At 38.6% G+C, this 22,575-nt stretch overlaps 1 protein-coding gene across 1 annotated transcript in view; it reads right to left on the bottom strand.

Annotated features, from left to right (window-relative positions):
* The window catches only part of fancc (FA complementation group C), a 42,342-nt gene extending 20,645 nt beyond the window's left edge, over positions 1–21,697 (bottom strand). The window contains exons 1-8 of the mRNA XM_088336137.1: positions 21,559–21,697; positions 17,648–17,839; positions 8,155–8,242; positions 7,876–7,970; positions 4,587–4,694; positions 4,437–4,501; positions 4,165–4,329; positions 1,735–1,894 (exon numbers count right to left, since the gene is read on the bottom strand). Coding sequence (XP_088192263.1) covers positions 1,735–1,894; positions 4,165–4,329; positions 4,437–4,501; positions 4,587–4,694; positions 7,876–7,970; positions 8,155–8,242; positions 17,648–17,815 — 849 coding nt within the window. The 5' untranslated portion in view covers positions 17,816–17,839; positions 21,559–21,697. The remainder of the gene's footprint in view (positions 1–1,734; positions 1,895–4,164; positions 4,330–4,436; positions 4,502–4,586; positions 4,695–7,875; positions 7,971–8,154; positions 8,243–17,647; positions 17,840–21,558) is intronic.
* Positions 21,698–22,575: the final 878 nt, after the last annotated feature.

The following is a 22,575-nucleotide window of genomic DNA, read 5'->3' on the forward strand; positions in this document are numbered from 1 at the left end:
CACATTTTGCTGAGTTTCCGGCAATGCAAAACACAATTTCACTTTTGAATGAATTGACTAATGTATTTTTGCAAAGGTTGTACAGCCTACAAAAGTCATTTGTTTTTACAACAATTCTTTCACAAGATTTTCATTTGTTTTTTTCCTGGTATCTTTTGTCGCATAATACTAACATTTTTGGGGGCTTATTTAGTCGGTTGCACAATACAGAACTGTATTTAAGCACATTTTTTAGTGGAAGTACAATGTTGGCAACAAGATTGACTTGGTGTAATTGGAAATTCTTTAAATGCAACACAAACCTTTTCTTCTTTTTCCCTGTTTTTTGAATTCCTTTAAAAAAAATCTCATTGTGTTTATTCTTTCCTAGCTGTTACTTTTTTCTTTTTGTTCTCTATTTACTTTTTTTGCTTTGTTTCTTTCTTTTTTTTCTGAATTTTTCCTTCTCTTCCTATTGTTTCTTTTTTTCTCAGCTTTTCACTACTTTATAATTTGGTATTTTTTTCTTTTTTGTTCTATTTCCCCCCGTTCCTTTAAGTCATTTTGTGCACAATTTTACATAATATTTGGTCGTGTAGGGATTAAAGAAGCAAAAACAACCTGAAGAGCCGTTTGGTTGTTTAGTGAGCTGAGCCGAATAAGCCGGTTCTCGAGAAACTCTACTGACTTTACTCAACTTCGGTCTCCTTCGACATTGACTTAAAAATACCGCATTTAGAAAACAGCGTCAGGGGAACCCGTGTATTTTTACCTTCATGCACTGTAACTTTGACTTAATTCGCTTCTTAATTAGCAATTTCGAACCCTGATTTTTGTGAGCTGGCTGAGAATGTGTGGGCAGTGCGCGATTGCGCACGTGCGCAGCTTAGAGAGAACATTGCTCCTGACCCAGGCTAACATTTCACATATCTTACCTCTGTTCTTCTATACAAGAAATTTTACTGCTTGATGTGTCAGCGCTAGGTGACGCTATTTACAAAAATAATGACAAACACAGAATACTCATAAGTGTAAATTTGTCTCAGATCGATGTATTTGTCTCTTTCAGAAATCTGAAGTGAAAATAATCACTCTCTGATTTGTCAGTAATTTGATGAGGGTTACTTTACTTTTACTGTTTTTATTATTCCGGTAATACCTAATCCCCCTTTGTAATTTTCAATATACAGCAGAAAATATTTAGTAAGAACATGATCGCAACGCTTTTCGCCTTAAGTAGGACAGGCTTGTACTTTTTCTCGCAACATTAGGCAAGTTTGCCATTACCTTAATCGTCATTTTATAATCAATGACTTTGTTGCTCGACCAACGGTTGCGTGAGGCTCGGCTTTTAAACAAGGAGGGGGCAGGATGTTTTGGCGGACTCGAGCAATTTAGCCTACACAATGAGCACTGTGTACTGCACACCAAATGATGTAAGGCACAGTTCGAAGTGGGAGAAACGATGTGATACATGTTGAGCAAATTCAACAAAAACGGATCTTATCTACCAGACCACTACGGAAACATACAAATCACGAAAGGCATTAGGTGACCACCATTGTCATGCAATTGTGGTCAGCGATAAATATCAGCTGATCAAAAATTGCATAAGTATAAAATTATACTTATAAGACGCATGTTCAAATATCTGACCGATTTTGAGTTTTTGTGTGTGCCTTATAGTCGGGAAAATACATTAATTATGGGCAGGTGTTATTTTTCCTTCATCACAGTGTAGTGTGAGAAACTAACCAGCAGTGACTCTGCTATTCGCTGCTCGATCTGCTTTGAGGACAGCGCCGGTTCAGCAAAGATGATTGACTCCAGCAGATGGAGTAGAGCCTCCTCAAGGCTGGGCAGGTTGTGATGCCACAAGGCCACAACAAACTGGTCCTCCAGCGGCAAGCACCCGCTGTGAAAATTCAAGTCATATCTATTATGTCAATTGTAAGGGGAAAAACATGTGTTGAACAGATGTTGAGGTTCAGCTTTGGATACTTTTTAAAACAATGCAATCACAGACTTGGAACTAGGAAATTAGAGCCTTTGATTTGTGTCCTGATATACACAACATACTTAACAGTGATTGCTCCTAGAAGAATAGCACAAATGATCAAAAACACATGTGTTAAGCATTGTTGCCAAAGGAACTTCAACTAGCTTAAGTGGAACAAGAGGCTGAACTAAAACACTGATTAAATAACCAACTGATTGAGAGTCCCAAAAGTTGTCAAAGCAAACAAATGTACAAGAAATTTTGTTTTAAGCTTAAAAGTCAACCAAAGCGATCTTGTATACTAGTATTTCCCATAGATTTTTGTGAGACTTTGGTGAGTGGACAGTCTAATGGGGTTGGGGGTCATGCTCTCCCGGAAGAAAAATTTGTACATTTTAAATTCAAACGCATCGTTCTGGTGCATTTTCAGAGCAAAATTAAGAATCTGTATATGTGTGAATGTGTTTCCATCATAAATACAAGCTGCTACTTTTTTGTTACATTTTAAACACTGTGGCTTTAGCTTTAGTGTGACTTATTAAAACAATTTGTCAAGAAAAACCAACAAGTACTTCAGAGAGGTCAAATTAAATTGTATAATTATTCACAATTTCTGTTATTGTAAATCAGTCAGGTGTGCTGGGGCAATTTTGGACGGAAACCTCGCGGCGCCAATGGCACAGGGTATCAAATATGATTTGCTCTTTTTGGGTCCTGGTCGCTAAATCCATTAAGGCTGTGGGGAAAAGAGGAAAGCCGCGATTGACCTTTTAATCTATGCATCCAAAACTCTGCAGTGACGTGTGAAAACATTTATGAAGCCCATAGAGGAGAAATGAGTCAATATTTTTGACAACATTCTTCATATAATAAATACCAGGAGCAAAATGAGCAGTTTCACAGTAATTTGTTCGATATTGACCACGTACTCACAAAACTTAAACCTTTTCACCCACAAATCAAGTCTTCAATTTATACATCCAAATTGATCAGCAGTGAAATTTATCCATAAAAAATATTTCTGTTGTCTTTTCCTATCATCTGAGTCATTGTTATGTCGCTTAGATTTCCTTTAAATTCTGAAGAAACAATATAAGCGAATGCAATTTGGGCCATCACAGCGGCAACCACTAATGACAACCACGCAAAAAGACACGTCTGTGTTGCAATCCAGCACTATTCTCAACAGTATGGTTGCGCGTCTTCTTTCGACATAGTAGTAAATATGAGCACATTCTCGTCATTGCTCCAGTAGTCTACATCTTGAATGGTTACATGATCCGAAAAGACGTGTTGTAAAAACCTACACTAAAGCTGAAAACGGCTTCAGAAGTGCGGGGGCAACAAAACCCCAAAATTCCTAACACGGTTGGTGCCAGGTGGGCATTGGGTTAAAGTCTGCGGCTTAAAATCTGGTGCGGCTTGTACAAAATATGAAATTGTCCAAAGATCCCCAAAAAACTTTAGTTCTTAAAATTGAGCGTGCGTCTTTTAATCAAGTGTGAGCCATAGTCCGGAATTTACGGTAACTCTGAATCCACAAATAATTGTTTTTCTCGTTCTTGTTTGTTCATTGCAAATCGGTCCGCAATGGTTTATTTAAGTTTTTTCTAAATATTAAAATATAAAGTATATTGTGAATTACATGTACAAAAAAAAAATATCAGATTTGGAGGGAAATACAGCGATTGAATTGATGTATCTTCCAAAAAATAAAATAATTTTGGAGGTTTGAAGGACGTAATAGCGACAAATACAGTATTAAACAAATTAGACAAGATGTGTTTAGAAAACAATTTGGGTTGAACTCAGCTTTAAGGGCACAGGGCCAAAATAGAATCAGCGGTAGTAAATACAGTAGTCTTCATTTAAATCTACAGTATTTTTTTTTCTGTGCATTAAGTTGCGGTTATAAAAAATCAAGACTGGGTAAACATGAAAAAAAAACGAGTCAGATGGTGAAAAGTATACTTACTGCAAAGTCATGAGAAAAAAAAATCATACATGTAGAGAGAACTAATGCAAAGTTGTTTAAAAAAAAAACTAAAAGAAAATATAATATGCATGGATTTACAGTGCAAAATGTTGAACAAAAAACCTAATATTCAATAACTTTATTGTATACAAACACAATATAAAGAATTGTAACAAAGGCACAGTATGTATACAAAATAAATGTTGAGTACCTAGCATAAGCAGCATTGATAGATTCCAGGAAGCTATGAGGTATGGTTGCATGTGCGCATGTGGGTGGCCCCTGCAGCAAAGCTCCAATGAGAGGTGAAACCTCAGGGCAAGTAATCAGGGGAATGCAAGCATTGCATACAGCCACGATCCTTTCACATGAACACCTGAGCAGAAAGCCTATCACTTAGTGAATGAACAGATTACTGGAAAGGCAGGCTTAGAAGTCGTAACTAATGTACAAGGTACAATTCGTCCAACTATTTTTGCTCACCTCTCAGTTATGCCTGCCAAAGAATTGCAGCTTTGTCCCACGTCAGCCTGTAACAGTGACACCACCTGAACAGAGGGAAATTAATTCTTGTAGATGATGTATATGTTTTACAGTGTATTAAAAAGGCCACCATCACCAAGAATTAAATACCTTTCTGAGTACTTGGAGATGGTATTCTGCTGGTGAGACATCTAAATATTTTAGAAAATTGACAGGTGTTGATTCGTCATCTTCAGTGGTAAGCTGACACAACAGTTTCTGTGGAAGTCATGGCGACATTATGGAGCAGCAGGTTATTCTTTTAAGCTTGTAGCCGGATTCATACTGTCAAAGCTAATTAGGGAAAACCCTAACGGCAGTTTTTAAAAGACATTTGCAAAGCTTTAAAAGAAAAAAAGGCATTCCGGGAGGTAAGCATGTATGGACAGCATATGAGGAAGCGCTTCAGATGTGAGCATTCTTTGTTATAAAGGACCTCATTTTTACAAGCATTTTTCAGAAGGGGCCTCATCTCTTTCTAACACTCACATACATACACAAACTGAATAAACAACACCAATAAATTCAAATGACCCTTGACTGTGAAAATGGCTGACGGTGCTGATGGTGATAATGAAGTGAGGCAAAGCAGCGGAAATGCTAAACTGATGACAAAAATGGCATTTAAAGGGCTGTTTGGACTAAGTTTAGTAGCAGGGTTTAAATGGTGGTCCAAACAAACGTACATTTTGTTAAAAGCTAGTATAAATGCAAGGCAGAGTGCAGAGCGCAGTACTGAGAGATCAGATCACTCCTAAACGACATTTTGGTTTGAAGAAGTTTAGTTTCTCTGATGTAACCACTTCTGTTGGACCACATTAATGTTCTTTTTTCAAAGAACCAAAACTACAACAGTGCCTCAATTTTGCTCCGCTTTTGTGTCTTCAACGCATGGCAGTAATAAGCCCACCGCAAAGAGTGGAGTCTTTGCAGACAAAATGGGATCATGGAGTCTTGAAAATGGGACAAGAAAATAGTTGGAATACCATGCGGCGGGCCATTGGCGTTTTTTCGGCAGAGCCATGTGGTTATACCCTCCACATCGGTTCACAGAACAAACTCCAATCACTACCATGTGAGCACTCTCTGAGGCCGAGCCTACACAAAAGCGATCCCATTTAGCTTGAGGCATGGTGGGCCTGACAAAATACAAATAGCGAAGGTTAACCTGCTTACACACAATGATGACCAACTGGAGTAAATTGCTCGCGCTTTCAAATAGACCAAAAGGGCGTGGTTTCCAGCGATAAAAGACCAAACTATTGTTGGATGACAAATGATTAGTCAGATGTAATCTTTTAACCCCAGAAATAGAGACATCAAGCAGGTTTTAATTGAGACACACAGCAAATATAAAGTCAAAACCCAGACGTATATAAAAAACATATAAATTGGCAAAGGCTGTGGGAGAAGGAATGAGAGAAACACGCAGAGATATTATAAGTTCAATAACTTATACGATATAATCCATTTCAGGACATCATTTTACTACTGTAGAACAAGGTGCTCTGGTCAGATGAGACCAAAATGGAACCTTTTGGGATAAATGAGAGTAACACTGAAAACACCATGCCTGTCGAGCATGGTGGTGGCAGCATCATGCTTCTGGTTGATGGGAATATCGTCATAGTTGATGGGATTAATCGGCTAAACACAGGGGTGATTCTGGCAGAAAATTTGTTGAAGTCTATAAGAGAACTGAGAATGGCGCACAGGTTTCATCTTTCAACAGGACAATGACCCAAACATAGAGCAAAGTCTACAATGGGATGGTTTAAAACTAACAATATAAAGGAGTTAGGACAGCTGAGCCAAAGTCTGATAGAGCAGTTTTGGAAAGATCTGAAAAATGCTCTTCCAAATTGAACACCAGCAAACCTTAAAGAACTTGAGCGTATTTTAAGGAAGAATGGGCAAATACTACAGTTTCAAGATGTCTCCAATGTTTAAGACATACTCAAAAAGACTTGTGGCAGTAATTGCAGCAAAAGGGGGTTGTACAAAGTATTAACTCAAATGGGGCCAAAATTTTTGCAGCGCCTACTTTTCTATTTTTTTATTTGTTAGCACAAAGTGATCACAAATATTTAATAAATTTGGTTTCTTTTCACGATTGTGTCTCACATTTAGTTGATTCTTAGATCATATTTTGAGTTTTTTATCCATACTATAAGTTTGAAGCCTAAGATATGGCAATGTGTCAAAATTGTCTTGTCGGGGGCAATACTTCGGCTAGGATGGACTCCTGGTATAAAAAATAAATTGACGAAACATGAATCATCCATCCTCAAGGAAGTTTTTCTCCAGCCTCTGAGATGATCTTGATTCATTATTGTACCATACATCAAGAATAGTTGTGTATTTGTTTTCACCTTATTTTACTTCTCCTTGCAACTTATTTTATTATTGTTAAGTAAATGACAAAAAAATGCTATTATTTTTTTCTCTACATGGGTTTTGCAAAAACATAAAATCTAGTTAACTAATGTTGCCCAAATAATACCAGCTTCAGTTTGATTTAATGTTCATGCAAGCGTGATTTTATATCAAATAAAAGTGTCTCTTGTGCCTGTTGAAAATGGAAGATTACTGCTGGAGCCATTAAAAATATTGCTTTATCAATCTGATTGGATTGGAATATATTTGTTTATTTTTCAGAAAGTTCAATTAGGTTTGCTAGACTTTATGCATAATTAAAAAAAAAAAAAAAAATCAATATTCGATGAATCCAGTTTGTTCCGTTTTTTTTTCCAAGCACTTCTATAGGTTTGCCTTTGACACCCCCGCCCTAGGTAGACTAGGGTTAACTGCATTTTTCAACTTTATTGTGATTAAAATAAATACTGTACATTGAACTTTGATTCAAGTTTCAAATACTAAAAAAAATATCCACATGGAAAATCCAAGGTTTACTTGCATGTGTGGTGTTTGATTGGCAATGGTATTTATGGCAAATGAATAATCAAAAGAAAACAAAGTAAAACTTCATGAACTCTGTTATAAAGTTCCTAACGATTGAGCAGCCTGGTGAGCATAAAAAAACCACAGTAAAGTCACTCAGTGGTTAAGACCACAATAAATGCTAATCTTTGCCTGGTGAGGAGACTAAGAGAAAACTGCCCAATTTCAGCTGCTGTTGCACTTTATATCAATTGACTAAAACCATCATTATTACTGCACCACAACTGCAACAAGATGTCAATTGGATACAACTACACTAAAAAATGAATTGTAGTCAAAAGCTACTCACTATAGCCAAGTGCCAAATCAAGCTAATTTTAATGAAGACCAGTGGGGCATCATACAAGCTAAAAGGTCGCCTGGTCAACGAGACAGGTCATGTATATTGAACAGTTTTTTGAGGGGGTTGCCTGGCACTTTTACTGAATAAATATCCTACCTGTATCCACTGGTTAGCCTTTCTTTCCAAAGCATTTGCTGGGTGATCAGAGTACAGTTCCCACAGACACTGGAAAATCAGTGCCCTGCTTTTATCTTGAAAAAAAGGGAGAAAAAAAAACTTTTCTATAAATAATATACTGTAAAATGACAGTCTGCAGATTCTTCTTACGGTAAGAAAGAGCAAGTGTTCCTGAGTGTAAATGAGGAAAATTAGAATAGACAAACTTATAAAAGACGCACTTAACCACAGTTCACAAGATTTGTGAGACGTACTCACCATCAGAAGTGACAACAGGGTACCAGCACAAGCGGCCAAGAATCTGGCCAAGAGCGGGCAACTTCTTCATAGTCTCTGTTGTGGAATTCTTGGGAAAGTGAAAACAAACATGTATTTAATCAAATAAAATCAAAATGTTAAATTCATCACTGTACTCTTCATCTGTGAAGAGGAGAAGCAAGTTCGGAAATACTTATGCAACAAAAACTACCGTACTATTACTACAAAGGACGCAATATAGTATTAGTAGCAATAAGAGCAAATGTAAATTGGTGTCTGAATGAAAATACAAATGGGTGCCTGACACTGTTCTCTTTATAAACACAGTGCGTGCATTAATGCACGGCTTCAGTTCCAGTACGCGGTAGGGTTTTAGATCACAACATTTAAGTATTTAGAAACTTTTGTTGGGAACAGAATCAAGCCAAAAGAAAAAAAAATGAAGGGGTTACATTTTGAACCTTAAAAACACACCGGTATCCCAAAACACAGCAAAGCCTGTATTACCTAAATCACCCTGTATCATGTTTGTACTGTGAGCTAATTAAGTTGAAGAACTACGAGTTGGTTGAAATTGAAGCCCACACAGTGTAAATGTACATGTGCAAGCGTAATTGAGGCAATGTGCCGTTTCTCAAGCAGAGAAACTGACTGGGCCTCAAAGTGTTGAAAGAGCATAAGCTCTCTTACAATCACATGCATGTGCCATTGAAATGGCCTTTATAGATTTCCTGATTGCTATTCATGTACTTCCATAATTGGTATGCAAAGCCCAGACGCTTGGAAGATTTTACCCTGGAAAACAATGGCATTTCTAGTGAAAATTCTTAGCGATCCTGGTGTTTTGTACTCCAAAAAAAAATCATTGTTGCCATTAAGGCAGGGAGAATGTATGTAATTTTCTCTTTCTGGGGTAAATATTTTGACAAAGAACCTCATATTGTGTATTCATACTAAAGAAAAAGGCATTATATATAAAATGGAAAAGGTAAACTAGATATTCAAAGTAGAGAATGTTTATCCTTTCTGCCTATGGCTTAAAATGGTTTGGGGTGTAGGTAGCATAAAAAAAGACAGGATTGCTAAATGGACGAAGTTGATTGAAATACCACTCTGCTTCTTAAGAAGCCAGTTGTCTTTTGGTAAACTGTAAAACCCGAAACAAAAAGACAATTGACCAGCACAAAATTAAGAGAAAAGATTAGTATATTTGAAGCCTTGTTGACAATTGAATTACAAATGAAGAAAACACTTGTTTTTTGTATTTTGATAAAAGACAGACAGAATCAGATTACGCTTACAAAACTATAAAAAATCACTGGTAATTTAATAAGAACACAGGGATGAAACACTTGCTCCTGGCATCAAGCCCAACAACACCAGTCATGACAATAAAGAGGCATTTCCACAGTGAGCAGAACAAAGTGTAAGACTGTATTACACTTCATCATCTCCTTTCTATTTATCCGGGCCGTGGAGAGCTTTGTTACTTGTGGAATTAATGTATTGTGGCCCATTAATGAGATCAACAAAAAATGAGAAACATACATTTCTCTCCAGAGCAACTGTTCTCTTACAACATTTTACTTTTTGGGCATACGCAACAAAAAAAAAGTAGGGAAGTCATCAAGGGATGAAGAAAACTGCCAAGAAGCAGGCTATCCTCAGCTGGTCTTTTATGACTCGTGTGCCTGTAAAAAGGATTTCAGTCCAATTAAACTATACCAGCTTTCTCTAGCTCTTTTTTTTCTTTTCTCTTCGAATTTTTATACCCACCCCAGCATGACATATGCATAGAGTCATGATGAAAATTTAACGTTAAGTTCTGTTGTAACAAAAGTTTAAAGCTAGTTTGGGACTCAATCAACGCTTTTGATTCAAACCGATTATCTTATGTGCTCATTCCCAATTAGTGCCTGCATTCATTTTAAAATGTGATTTTAAAGTTCTGTTGGTATTATACAAAATCATGCATGGACTTGATCCCTCATATCTTTCAGATGTAATTTCCCCCTAAGTTCCGGTCCAGAGCCTTCGCTCTGAAAATGCTGTTCTACTAGTGATCCCAAGAGCCAAGAAGAGAACCGCATTGTTTGAGAGCGTTCTCCATTCGGGCCCCAGTGTCGTAGAATGCTCTTCCCCCTGAGATTGGATCTGCAATCTCAGTGGAACTGTTTAAATCTAGGCTTGAAACACACTTCTATTCTATAGCTTATCAATGACCTATATTTCCTGTTGATGATGTCTGTGTATTAATTGTTATTGCAAAATCCATTGCAGCCTGGTCATTCTGGAAGGGGAATTACCTCATGTGCGGTCCCTTCAAAGTTTCTTCATTTTCCTCATGTTGAGGTTTTTGAGTTTTTCCTTGCCCTCATGTAGGTTTTAGATCAGGGGATGGTGTAATCATAATCTGTGGTCAATGCAGCCCTTTGAGCCTACTTGTGATCAAGGACTATACAAATAAAGATAATAATAATAATAATAATAATAATTTCCTTGTATTGTCATTCTGTGTAACAATGTACACAGAACGAAATGTCGATTGCACCTGACCCGATGCAGCCGCAGCCAAGAGAGGGCGCCGCCGACCACTTTTTAAGTCTTAGGAATGACTCGGCCGGGGCGCGAACCCGAACCTCCCAGTCTCAAAGCGGGCGCCTTACCATCTAGGCTACTGAGCTGGTCCGACTTGTGACTTGACTTTATTTACCTCATTGTTGAAGAGACCTAATGCGGATCGTCATAGATTCATTATGTTAACATTACACCGCCAACCATGTACACTTCTTTATGTTTTGTTTTTTTGTTTGTGGAGGGATAGGACCAAATTAGATTTATTTTATCATTAAGTATAAAATTGATCATGACAAAACATTAGATAGTAGTTGACTAGTCCAACCGGACTTTGCTTTTGTAGAATAGGAAAAGGAATAAAGTAGCAAAATCCAGCACTTTTTACCTATGTCAAAGTAGATTCATTTGTTCAGTGTCAGTTTCAGAAACACACAAACAATTTGATTAATTTCACCGTTTAGCCAGTCTGTGAGCTGGCCAACTGATATTGGCCCAGTTGGGCTATCGCGCATGTATATTACGAAATATTCCCATTCCTAACATTGAATATTCAATCTTCCCTTTGATCCAGTTCAAATTATCCCCTTTGGTCATTATTAGCTTTAAGTGACGAGTGGTGATTGGAACACCCATTCAATAACACAATTGCATCATCTACGTAAATAAGGCATGCTGTCCTTAGAATTTTCTAGCACACCTATTCCTGGGGACAGCAGTTTCGAAGTGGCTTCCCCTTTTGCCCATACTTCAATTCATATATTTAAAGACGTATTTCAACACAACCACCATGCCCGCTCTCTTGATAAAAAGCTCAAATTTAAGCACAAATTTATTTCATTGTATTACAGTAGATGATTTGATCAAATTTTCGAAACAATTATAAAGCCAGAGCATGTGCCCCATATCAATGAATATACCAGTTAAATGTGTCCTTCCGCAGTCACTTTAGATCCATCCATCCATTAATTACGCGCTGAACTGGTTGCCAGCCAATCGCAGGGCACACAGGGACAGACAAATCGCTCGCTCAGTCACACCTAGGGACAATTTGGACCGGCTAATTAACCTAATATGCATGTTTTTTTGGAACGTTGGAGGAAACCGGAGTGCCCGGAGGAAACTCACGCAAGCACGGGAAGAAGATGCAAACTCCCACACAGGAGGTTCGATCTCATGACCTCAGAACTGTGCCGCACACGCGCTAACCACTGCCCTCACTTAAAATAGTTGAGGCTAATTTTGACGCTCGTTTTTTTTTTTGGTAAATAGTGGTTTCAAAACAAGGTGCGGGCAGCTTTCTTTTATGAAAATGTCACACATTACTGCAAACAAGAAAGATACGGATATGTTTGGGGAGTGCTCCAAGTGTAGACATCCACCCACCCTACCGTTCACTTAATAAAACTGCTCTGGGTGCTATGCTGGCGTTTTCAGGTGTTTATAGTTTGTTCGGTGGATTTTCATCAAAAAGTCACTTAACAGAGACTATAAATTGTTTAAGGAGCTTCCATATGAAGCAGGAACGGAAAGCTATAGCTTGCGAGCCATATATATGCGTCTTTTCAGGAGTAAATCTGGCTCGGAGATAGAATTCAGCTCAATTACATATGCTGTTTGAAATAAGATACGTGCGTTGCAGTTTTTTTTACTTGCAAAGCTAAAGCAGCCCTAATGTTTCAAAGAGTTCAGTCTGGTATACATAGGCCCCAGTCTCGACAAGTTTACAGTCAGCGTGTCACATCAACTGACCTCATTTTGACTGTATGTCTCTAAAGAATCCTCTACATAGAAGCTTATTAAACAATGTATGCTCACTTTTGAGACACTTTAAGATGAAAACCCACAGAACAAAGTGTAAACACCCTAAAACACTTGCACGATTTGAAAGGCGGAGCTATGCAGAAAGCGCACGCCCTTTCTTTTCTCTGTCCAGCGTTGTCTGTGCCAAATGAAAAGAAGGTATTCTTTTCATTTGCAGTATATTGGGACATTTTTACATAACTTTGCTTGCACCTTATTTGAAACCATTATTTAGGACAAGAATGACGGTCAAAATGAACCTCAACACTCTTTAAGTAGCTGAGAGTGGGAGTCAAATTTTAAGCTGTACAGTATATTTATATTGATACGGGACACAAACTTTATTATTATTATTTTATAAATTTCATCAAACTATTAAATATCACACAGTGAAATATAACGCGTTGAAAAATTAGCTTTTGTCTGGAGCGCAAGTTTGGCAGCTTTGTTGAATTTTGTCTTAAAATATATGGTATGGCTCTATCAAATATGGTATAAAATGTTCCCGACACTTGATACAAAAGATTCCTTGGAGACAGCCAAAATGGGGACTTTTGGGATAACAACGTGAGTGTAAACTTTAGTTGTTCCGTAAGATCTGGAACGAACAATTGTTTAACACTGTCGCTGATTCTTTGCTTATACTAAAAATGGAAAGTAATAGAGAAGATTACCATGGTCCTTAAAACATCTCCAAGCTAAATTTACTCATGAAAAGAGCCATATCTGGTTTGCGAGTCATACGTTCCAGGCCCCTGTCTTAGATCATCAAGAAAATTCAAGAAAGTTTCTATTACCGAGAGCTGATAAGAGCACTTGAGAGTCAACACTGAAATTTTGGTTATGTACCCCCTTTCCTTCCCTAGGCTGCTGCAGCTTATTTGGGGATACATTAGGTTAGCGCTGCAGGTCCCAACGGGGCTATCAACTGAAAATCTCAACATTGCTGCGATGCCGGCCAGACACAAGACGACCTCAGCAGTGCACAAAACAACCTCTGTTGGCCTCCAAACGCTGGAATTACTGTTCACTAGCTGGCATGGACAGAGGCTGAGAATGTGTGCCGGGGCTTGTGTGGGTGTACTCAGACTACCTAGCATCATTAATCTGACGGCCATTTGGCTGCTGAGTCAATTGATAATTTATCTGAAGCAGGTTAAAGATATTCCCAAACAGATTTTTTTTTTTCAATTAGGCACAGAACGTGTAGTGTTCCTCCCCACAAATGTACAAACATCTTGCAAAGTATTCCACACGCCCGTGCACACAGGAAAGTTAGTTTTGAAGTTTACCTATTTGGGTTGTTTTCGTATAGCTGTGACACAATTGAAGGAACACAACACTTTCAAAATGGCAAATCCCATTAACACATACCTGTCAATCTGTACGGTTTTGCCGTACAAAGTAAGTTTTTTATGCATTTTAAGATGAGTACGACGTACAAGGAAATCTGGACAGAAAAAGACAAATTTGTACACCGACTATCACGAAATGGCAAATCAATCAAGTCAAAGGAGTTCGCCACAGAAGCCTCTATCTCCGTATCCTTTTTTTCATTGCAAACGAAGCGAGCTGTTTGATGCTACTGTGTGCATCTGTCTGTTGTCTGAGGATTTCCCATCATGCATCATTCCAAAAAAAAATATATATATGGTGCACGATTATTTTGTACGGGAAAATACGAGTTTGTACGGGCATGGAGCCGTGGAGGTTGACAGGTATGTTAACACAACAAACAGCAATTGTAGTGAACAACGATTGCATAGCACTTAACCTTCTTGGAGAAACTGAAACCTTGCTTACCTTGTCTTCGCTTCCTTTTAGGTTAAGTTCACAAATCTAAATCTTTTTTCATGGACGCGAACTTCTATGTGATCAATAAAAGTCCATCTGAATGGCACATATCTGATTTTTACACCAGGCCCAGGCCACATTCATATATGGTCCTGAATCCGATTTATATCTGATCTTTTGGAATGAGACTTCAGCGTGAAGGGTCAAGACACATTAATGCGACCTGCACACCATCGATAGGCGACCGACGTCACTGTTCTGGCGTTCAATGAGGCAGGAGGAACCGAACAAATCAACAGCCACGGCAGACAAAAACATATCCTGAACTTATAAATTCATGGAAGATGAACACTTGTTACAGCCAACATCACAACTGGATTTACAACATGTTGCTCAACGTTACTCCTGTAGACAACAGTGGCGCTCATTTATAAAGCGCTAGTATTCTCTAGTGGTAGTTGACAATATTTACATTCATGTCACACCACAGGGGAGAGCATTCAACGAGGTGGAAAGCAGGGTTTTGAATTAGGGCTGCACGATCTTGGGAAAAAAACTAGTTGCGATTTTTCAGACCGGTATTGCAATTTCAATGTGATTTCGATTTTTAAAAGGAAAGTGCATTTTTCTATGCTTGTTATTTTTTTTATGAGTACTTAACCCTTGGGTGCATGACCTATCAGTTTATACACTCTCCTATGAGTGGGGTTGATAATTAGTAGGGAAAAAATACTAATGGCATCATGTCGTGCACATGTTTTATGAGGAATACCTGGAATATGACAGTATTGAAACTTTTTATTTTCAAAGATTTTGAGGAATAACAACCAATGGGATTATCTAAGGGCAATACAAATAAAAATGACTTGACTTGAATTTTTGATTCCAGTTATGCCTCAGAGGGTTAATACTAGTGAAAGGCTTTAACCCGCCTGCAAGCCATCGGACTGTTATTAAGCAAAGAGGTGTCTGTATGATGTCACCAGTGATGACTTTCCAAATGTCCACTTTCGGAAACACTTAAAATGTGCAAAATACTAATGCTTAGTTTTTCAGATAGTAATCATATTTGACCTAGGACCAGGTAAGGTGTCATGCATTTGTTCCAGCTGTTTCCCAGCTAAGATGCCCATAAGATAGATAGATAGATACTTTATTCATCCCCGTAGGGAAATTCACACTTCCAGCAGTCTACCCCGTTGTTTATTAACAGATTAACATGATGCCCTAGGGGTGCTTGTAGCGGAGTGGATGACGTCACGCTAGTCCAAAAGTTCGACATCCCTGCGGCAGATGGAAATCTTTTCTTTGTGAAAATCCAGGGATACACCACCTCGTGTTAGCAAGTCCACCTCCTCTCCGATTCCCCCCGGCTTTCGTGTCTCTGTATAGCGGCGTTGAAGCCGGATAGCTCCGGGTGGCTACACGTTAGCGTCCGGAATGCTAAACGTGAGCCACGTTTCCGCAAAATGCAGCAACTGCGCTTCCTTCGATTGTTTTCCACCAGCACTTGATGATCTTATTTGGTCGTGAGTTCTCATTTACCATGATTAAGGATGGTACCGAAGACTTATAACGCCGCTAGCCGCTTAGCTAGCTCCGGCTCTTCTTCCACGATAGGCCCCTTCATCACGCCGGCACGAGAATTCTTCAGGGCAAGGAGTTGATTCCTTGAATAGACGCATTTTTGTGCGCTAAAACCCATGACCATAGGATAGAAGTAATCCATAGTGTAGTTGTCAAAACGGGAAGAAAAACACCGAAGATAGGAGCAGACAATAAAACAACAGGGCAGCTGCTGGAAAAGGCAGCCGCTTTGATGACCAAGATAATACCATCATCTTGCGTGTGAATGAAAAAAAAAAAAATCAGGCGAGAATAAGAGCCAACCATTTCTGTGTGTTCCAACTTAGATTGCTCATGTTAGTATCAATTGCAGTGATATTTCTAGTTGGGGGCAAAACTTTAGTGTTACATTTCATAGGAGACAGAAACCATCCATATTCTCCAAACTGGCAACAGCAGCATTTAATTTACTGTTGGTACGTCTTGGATTGAGGTTTTAGGTGAATTTTACAGGATTACTAAGAAGGTCAAATTTAAGTAAAGAGTACCCTCTACCGGGGAGCTTTGTTAGGGTTTGCCCCCTATGAATCCTTGGAAAAAAAACAGTGTTAGGTGATTAGACAATCGCACTACGTCACATCGCAATGTCGATTAGATTTCAATTCATCGTGCAGCCTGATTTTGGATTTATCCATAATTAGTATTTGGGGGGACAACGCTCCGCCGTTAACATCCATGAGTACTTCTGCAAACCTGAGCGGATAGCGTGTGACAGCACATGTCAACTTCTGTGCATGCAGGACACTAGTGGGGTTTACACAGGGGATCACATACAAGTTCCATTTAGTTGGGACTGTAAACAACCCAAATGTGAACAATCTCACAAAAACATCCGATTTCACCTAAAAGCTGGGATTGACCATTAAGCTATACAGTGCGAATCTAGCAGTTGGTATAATTTTGTCCGGCTAGCTCATCGTTAGTGTCGCGGCTACCAAGGGCTTCACTGTTTAGTTTGCTCCCTGTTGGCGGACGTTGGCTGCCAACTGTGTGGCGTTTGGCCAGCAAACCAGGTATTAGCACCAGTTTTGCGGTGCTCCTTGATTTCTTTAGTCCTTGCCTACTTCGCGTTTGTCGCCATATCCGTCTCCACTTTTCGTTGTTGGTTTCCAGTAAGCCTGCTCACTGCATGTTTTTGTTTGTGTGGCTAGCCTGGCATTAGTGCCAGGTTGCCGTATGCCTTGATTTGTTTATTCACAGCTGAGTGCGCGTTTGTCGGCATGGCCATTGGCAGTTTTCATTCTTGATTCCCAGTAAGCCTGTCTGCTACCGCGTGTTTCTTGGTTGGCCACCCTTTTGGTTTCTTGTTTTTTTTTTTTGCCGAGGATACAGCTGTCTTTTGTTCAACAGTCCTAGTTAGTCTTGTTTTTTGCCACTTAGCCCTTTTTTGGACCTTTATTTTGTGTTGTACCACAGGCAAAACGCACACTACCAAAGTACTAAAACTTAACTTATAATCTTTACAACTAATTAATACATGAAACAATATTGTCAACTGAATTGCTGGTGATCCTTGAATGATGTCACAGCTCAGGGTGACAAAGACAAGGACATTTGGTCTTCAAATCGCATCGTCAAATTATATATATATATATATATATATATATATATATATATATATATATATGCAAAAAACACGTACTATTTTTTCACAATTTGCATGTTTAAGAATATGGAATTACATTTAAATACATACCATGCCATTTATGTGCAAAATGAGTCGCTGGAGGAAATCCCTCAGTGAGCACAGGTGAAGGCAGGCTTCTTTCTGAACGTCCACCCTGTCGGCCTGCTCCCAAGCTTCAACTCTATTCAGCCACAACTGCACCTCTGAGTCCTGGACCAAGACCACCGATTGAGCCATTGCTCAGTTTGTTCAACCAACATCCTTTCGGAAAAAGAAGTCAGTTATGATTACAGAGAAGGCATGTAGTGTGCATTTTCAATATTCAGGTGATCCATTTATTGTTTTTAATATTGCACAAATGCAAAGGAGATTTTAAAGGATGCCAGGTCCTTATTTTAATTATTAATGCACACTGTTGATTGTGTTTTGACTATTACATCATTGTCGCTGTCCACCAATCATTTTGCTGTTTTTTGATATCTGATTAGTTTTTTGCAGCTTTGAAAATTGAATAAAAAGAGGGGGCTCTGGGAAAGGCTTTAGAATGGAAATAGAGAATTCCCTATCAGAAGGCTTCGCTCCCAGTCTTCCTTGTAAGTTCACAAGCCATTTATGTCTTCTCTCCTCATTTTGAGTTTCTACAAAAGTTTAAAAACTTAACAGGGAAGAAAGACATTAGGCAAGCGTTCACATAGTATAATCATGATCTGGTGAATGTTGAACATTAGAAAACTAAATTACAAAAAATAAACAAGGATGCTTAAACATGCACTGACTCATATTACAGAGAACACAATGTATTTTAATACAATCAATTGGTTACAATTATTAATTGAATGCATGTTGAAGCATCTCCAAGTTGGCTAAAACTAACCACTTGGGCTGCTGATCTATTCTAACATGACCATTTCTAAAATCAGAATTGTCTTGTCATTGATAACAACGTAGCGAACATTGTTTGCAACTACATTACACATGGCACTCCAGGATAAACACCTAATAAACACACAAAATATGAGAAAAGTAAGATAAAAGAATTTTAGGATACATAGGCACAAATATTTACAAGGTAGTGCTTGGCGACTGGCCTAAGTTGTAAAAATAGTGCATTGTAATAGTGCAATGAAATGCAGTGTAATAACATTTAGCAGCAGCAAAAAAAAACAAATAAGTCGATAATTAAGATCTGATTACCCATTTTTTCAAAGCAACTGGAAAGGAACACATTTTTTACAGTCATGCACGCTTATTTAAGGCGGTCTTGGATCCTACTTTAAGACTAAAAAGGAGAGATAATCCATCCACTATTACATGTGGCAGACACACTTATTAGTTGAGTTCAATGGCAACATAGAGGGGTGCTTCACTTAGTTTTTTTTTTTTTTTTTTCAATTAATTCTCAAGTCTAAAATGCCAATTAAAACTGAACTATTTTGGGGAAAAAAAAACCTAATTGCGATTTTTCGGACTAGTATTGCATTTTTTATGTGATTTTCAATTTAAATAGAAATGTGCATTTTCTGTGCAAGTTCGGTTTATTTGTGAGTACCGTTACTTAATACCGACATGCTTTAAACTTTAGTAAACAGCGCCCTCTTCTGGGGAGCTTTGTTAGGGTTGCTGTCTGCTCACACGACGCTCACAAGTGGGTGTTTTGCGTGCTGCCTAGAAACTGCCCCGCTAGTGCCGTTAAACCCTAATTGTGACAATTCTAGTGAGCCAAATATAAAAATAGAAATCCTTATAAATAAAAATCGTTGAAAAAAACAATGTCTTGCAATTACAAAATCTCACTACGTCACGTCGCAATATCAATTAGAGTTTGGTTAATTGTGAAGCCCTAATGCCAGTTTAGCTGCTTTTGCAGAGCTTCTCCATTTCTTTCTTGTAATAAGCAGAAAACTCCATCTCTTGTTTGATGACCCACTCGAGCAGTTTGTTTTGGGCTTCTTGTTTGCGGAGTTCCTGGTCCTTCATCCCCAACATAAATTCTAGGCCCTTCTGATAAGACAGCTGGCTCTCTGCTTCCATCACGGCCACAAAAACATCATTCCAACTTCGCTCTTCCTCGTCATTTTCCGCCCGTTCTTTCAGGAAGGGTTGCATCGGAGCTTCTGTGACCTCGTGGTCTTCCTCTAAGGTTAGTTCTTGGAGTGTTCTCATTCTCTGATCGTCGTCTATTAAGCACATGTCCCTCACCTTTTGAAGAAGATCACTTTCTTTTTTTTTTCGCGCCTGTTCCATTTCCACCTGTTTGGTCAAGTATTCCACCTGGTCCCACAGGGTTTTGCACTCATCCATTTCCAGTTGCAGTTTGCAACAGAGGTTTTGGATGGCTGGTCCTTGAGACTTGACCCGCTCCTCCTGACAATGGAGCTGCCCTTGCAAGTTCTTCACTTTTTCTACCAAACACTCTTTCTCGGCCGCAAAGAACACGCCGAACATCTTCTGGCGGGCCATGTCATACAGGTCAAAGGCATATAGCATCAGGCGAGAGAACATACTGGGCACCCCACTGGGGATAGACATGAAAACAACAGATTTTTGTACAACAGCAGTTTGCACAAATACTGGCACGAACAGTTAAGCCAAGACAGCAGAGGCCCTTTAAAATGTTGTTTTCAAACCTTTGTGATGTCATAGCAGCTAGTTCACAAACATTACCATGGCAACGGCTAAGCCAAGTGTTATGAGACAAAACTGTACTTTTAGAGTACGCAATCTTTAGGAAAAAAAAAATCGACTCATTTTCTTTTTTCAGGGTTTCAGTTAGACAATTATAAAAAATTAATTACTAGAGGTGCAAAATGTTTCACTAAGGCAAATTACACGATTTCATGATTTTTTTTTTTTTTTTTATAAACCCGGAGCTACCCGGACCGGAGCTGCTATCCGGAGCTAACACGAGGTGGTGTATCCCTGGGCACAAAGATTTGCATCTGCCGCACGGACGTCGAACTTTTGGACTAGCGTGTGAAGTCATCCACTCCGCTGTGGCTAAACTACAACAAAGCACCCCGAGGGTATCCTGTTAATAAACAACAAAGGAGACTGCTGGAAGTGTGAATTTCCCTACGGGGATGAATAAAGTATCTATCTATCTGTCTATCTATCTTCCCGGAATAATATTTTTGAACTAAATACATGTGAATGCCGGGGAGTTGACCTTGAAACAAAATCTTTTATCCATTGTATGTGTGGTGAATTGAGGCTGTGCCAGCCCAAGATTATGTTCCTATCAAGATGTTTTTACTGATGTTTATATCTTTATTATTTCATTTTTTGTTGGCCAGCACACCTTTCTGCAAGTCAAGTCATATTTATTTGTATAGGCCTTTATCACAAAAAGTCTCAAAGAGCTGTATACAGCACAACAACAAAATAAATAACTAGTAAAATATAACATTAGCTGTAAAAAAATACTTGCACAGCACAATTTAGAGGTTAAACTGCTCTCAACAAAACATGATCAATGCAACTTTTTATCCTGAGATGGAATCGCACAGCATATTCTTTCAGTGCTTAAAGTGCTGACACGACCACATAAATTGCCCAGAATATCCATGCAAAAATTGAGCTCTTCGCGTTTTTTTGGGCTGCCCAGAGACCTTCCAGAAAAGGAACAAGGTGTGGCTGGTCAAATAGTTTATCTGTGAAGATTTGCACGACCAAAATTGTGAATTTTAGGTCGGAGTCCGTTTGCCATTTCAATTATGACACTGCTGATTATGTTATTCCAGTATAATCAAATCAGTAAAACATCACATTCGATTTCATTGCACTGCCCCGTTTTAATAAACTGTGAAAATATTGGAGGGCATCTGAACGAACACAATAACAAGGACAACATACGAACGAGTAGTATTATTTCTACAAGTTAAATTAAAATAAATACGTTGTACTTTTCGATATTTTATCCGTACACGGATTCTTTCTTTTACTCATGACTCGTGATAGTTATCAAATTCAAGCAAACTTACCCTTAAATACCAAAAGAAAGTATCGTTTTGTTTTTGACACCAAAAAGGTAAGATTCTAAATAGACCCCCAAAGAAACTAAATTTCCCTCTTTCGTAAAGTTCCGCATATGAGCGGATATGATTGGCTAACTGTCATGACGTAACTTAGCGCAATGCTTTGTAGGAAACGTAGTCGTGGAAATGCCAAGTGTTTTGGAACATTTATATGCCCAGTGGCAGTTCTACACTAAATTACTTCCTGGGCGAGACTACTTCCAACCGACCCCGACATATAAAATAAAAATTTATTCTTATAAAGCAAATCATACAATTACACACATTGGAAAACACACTAAAGAAAATGTAGTTGTATAATGCAAAAAAACACACACAAACTAAAACCTGACTTTTCCAGCTCTCCCTGATGCAAATTCATTGATAAAATCGTCATAAGCAATTTGCTCCCCTATTTTGTGATTTATGCTGATGATAGCAAGGCCAGTGAGCACTTCCTAAGACACGGTTGACCTCAGGTACATTTTTATCAACTCCCGTTTTGAAAAGCTCCTCTCAGTCTGAGCCACCATAACTGAGAATAGTGCGCAGTAGTTGGCCTGTATTTTGGAAGTTATGAATATTGTGCAATATTTGAAAAGCAGGAGCCGCTAACTATTTTTTTATCTATAGAAGTAGTAAAGAAAATCTTTCTCCTCCCCCAGTCAAAGGTGAAGTGTCCCAGACACCGCCCCTTCCTTAAACTTTTTCTTGTCTCAGCCTCATACGCGCCCCACACCTTTACAGTAAGAAAGGGCGTCAAAGCTGCAACGACGGGGCGGCCATTTGACAATAGGCAAAGTCATATGTTGTTAGATTATACAAATTATCTTTGGCGCACATATTTTGTAATTGTTTTTTTATTTTTTCGGAAGATTTTGTACCGCCCCTTTGTGTCATGGTAAAAAAGCCGCCCAGGAGGCTGTCGGCCTCGCCCGTGCCTAAAACCCGCCACAATTGATTTAGATCATTAGAAATATGAAA

Source organism: Urocampus carinirostris, chromosome 5 (genome assembly GCF_059441175.1).
Source record: "Urocampus carinirostris isolate Australia breed hairy pipefish chromosome 5, RoL_Ucar_1.0, whole genome shotgun sequence".
Taxonomy (NCBI): domain Eukaryota; kingdom Metazoa; phylum Chordata; class Actinopteri; order Syngnathiformes; family Syngnathidae; genus Urocampus; species Urocampus carinirostris.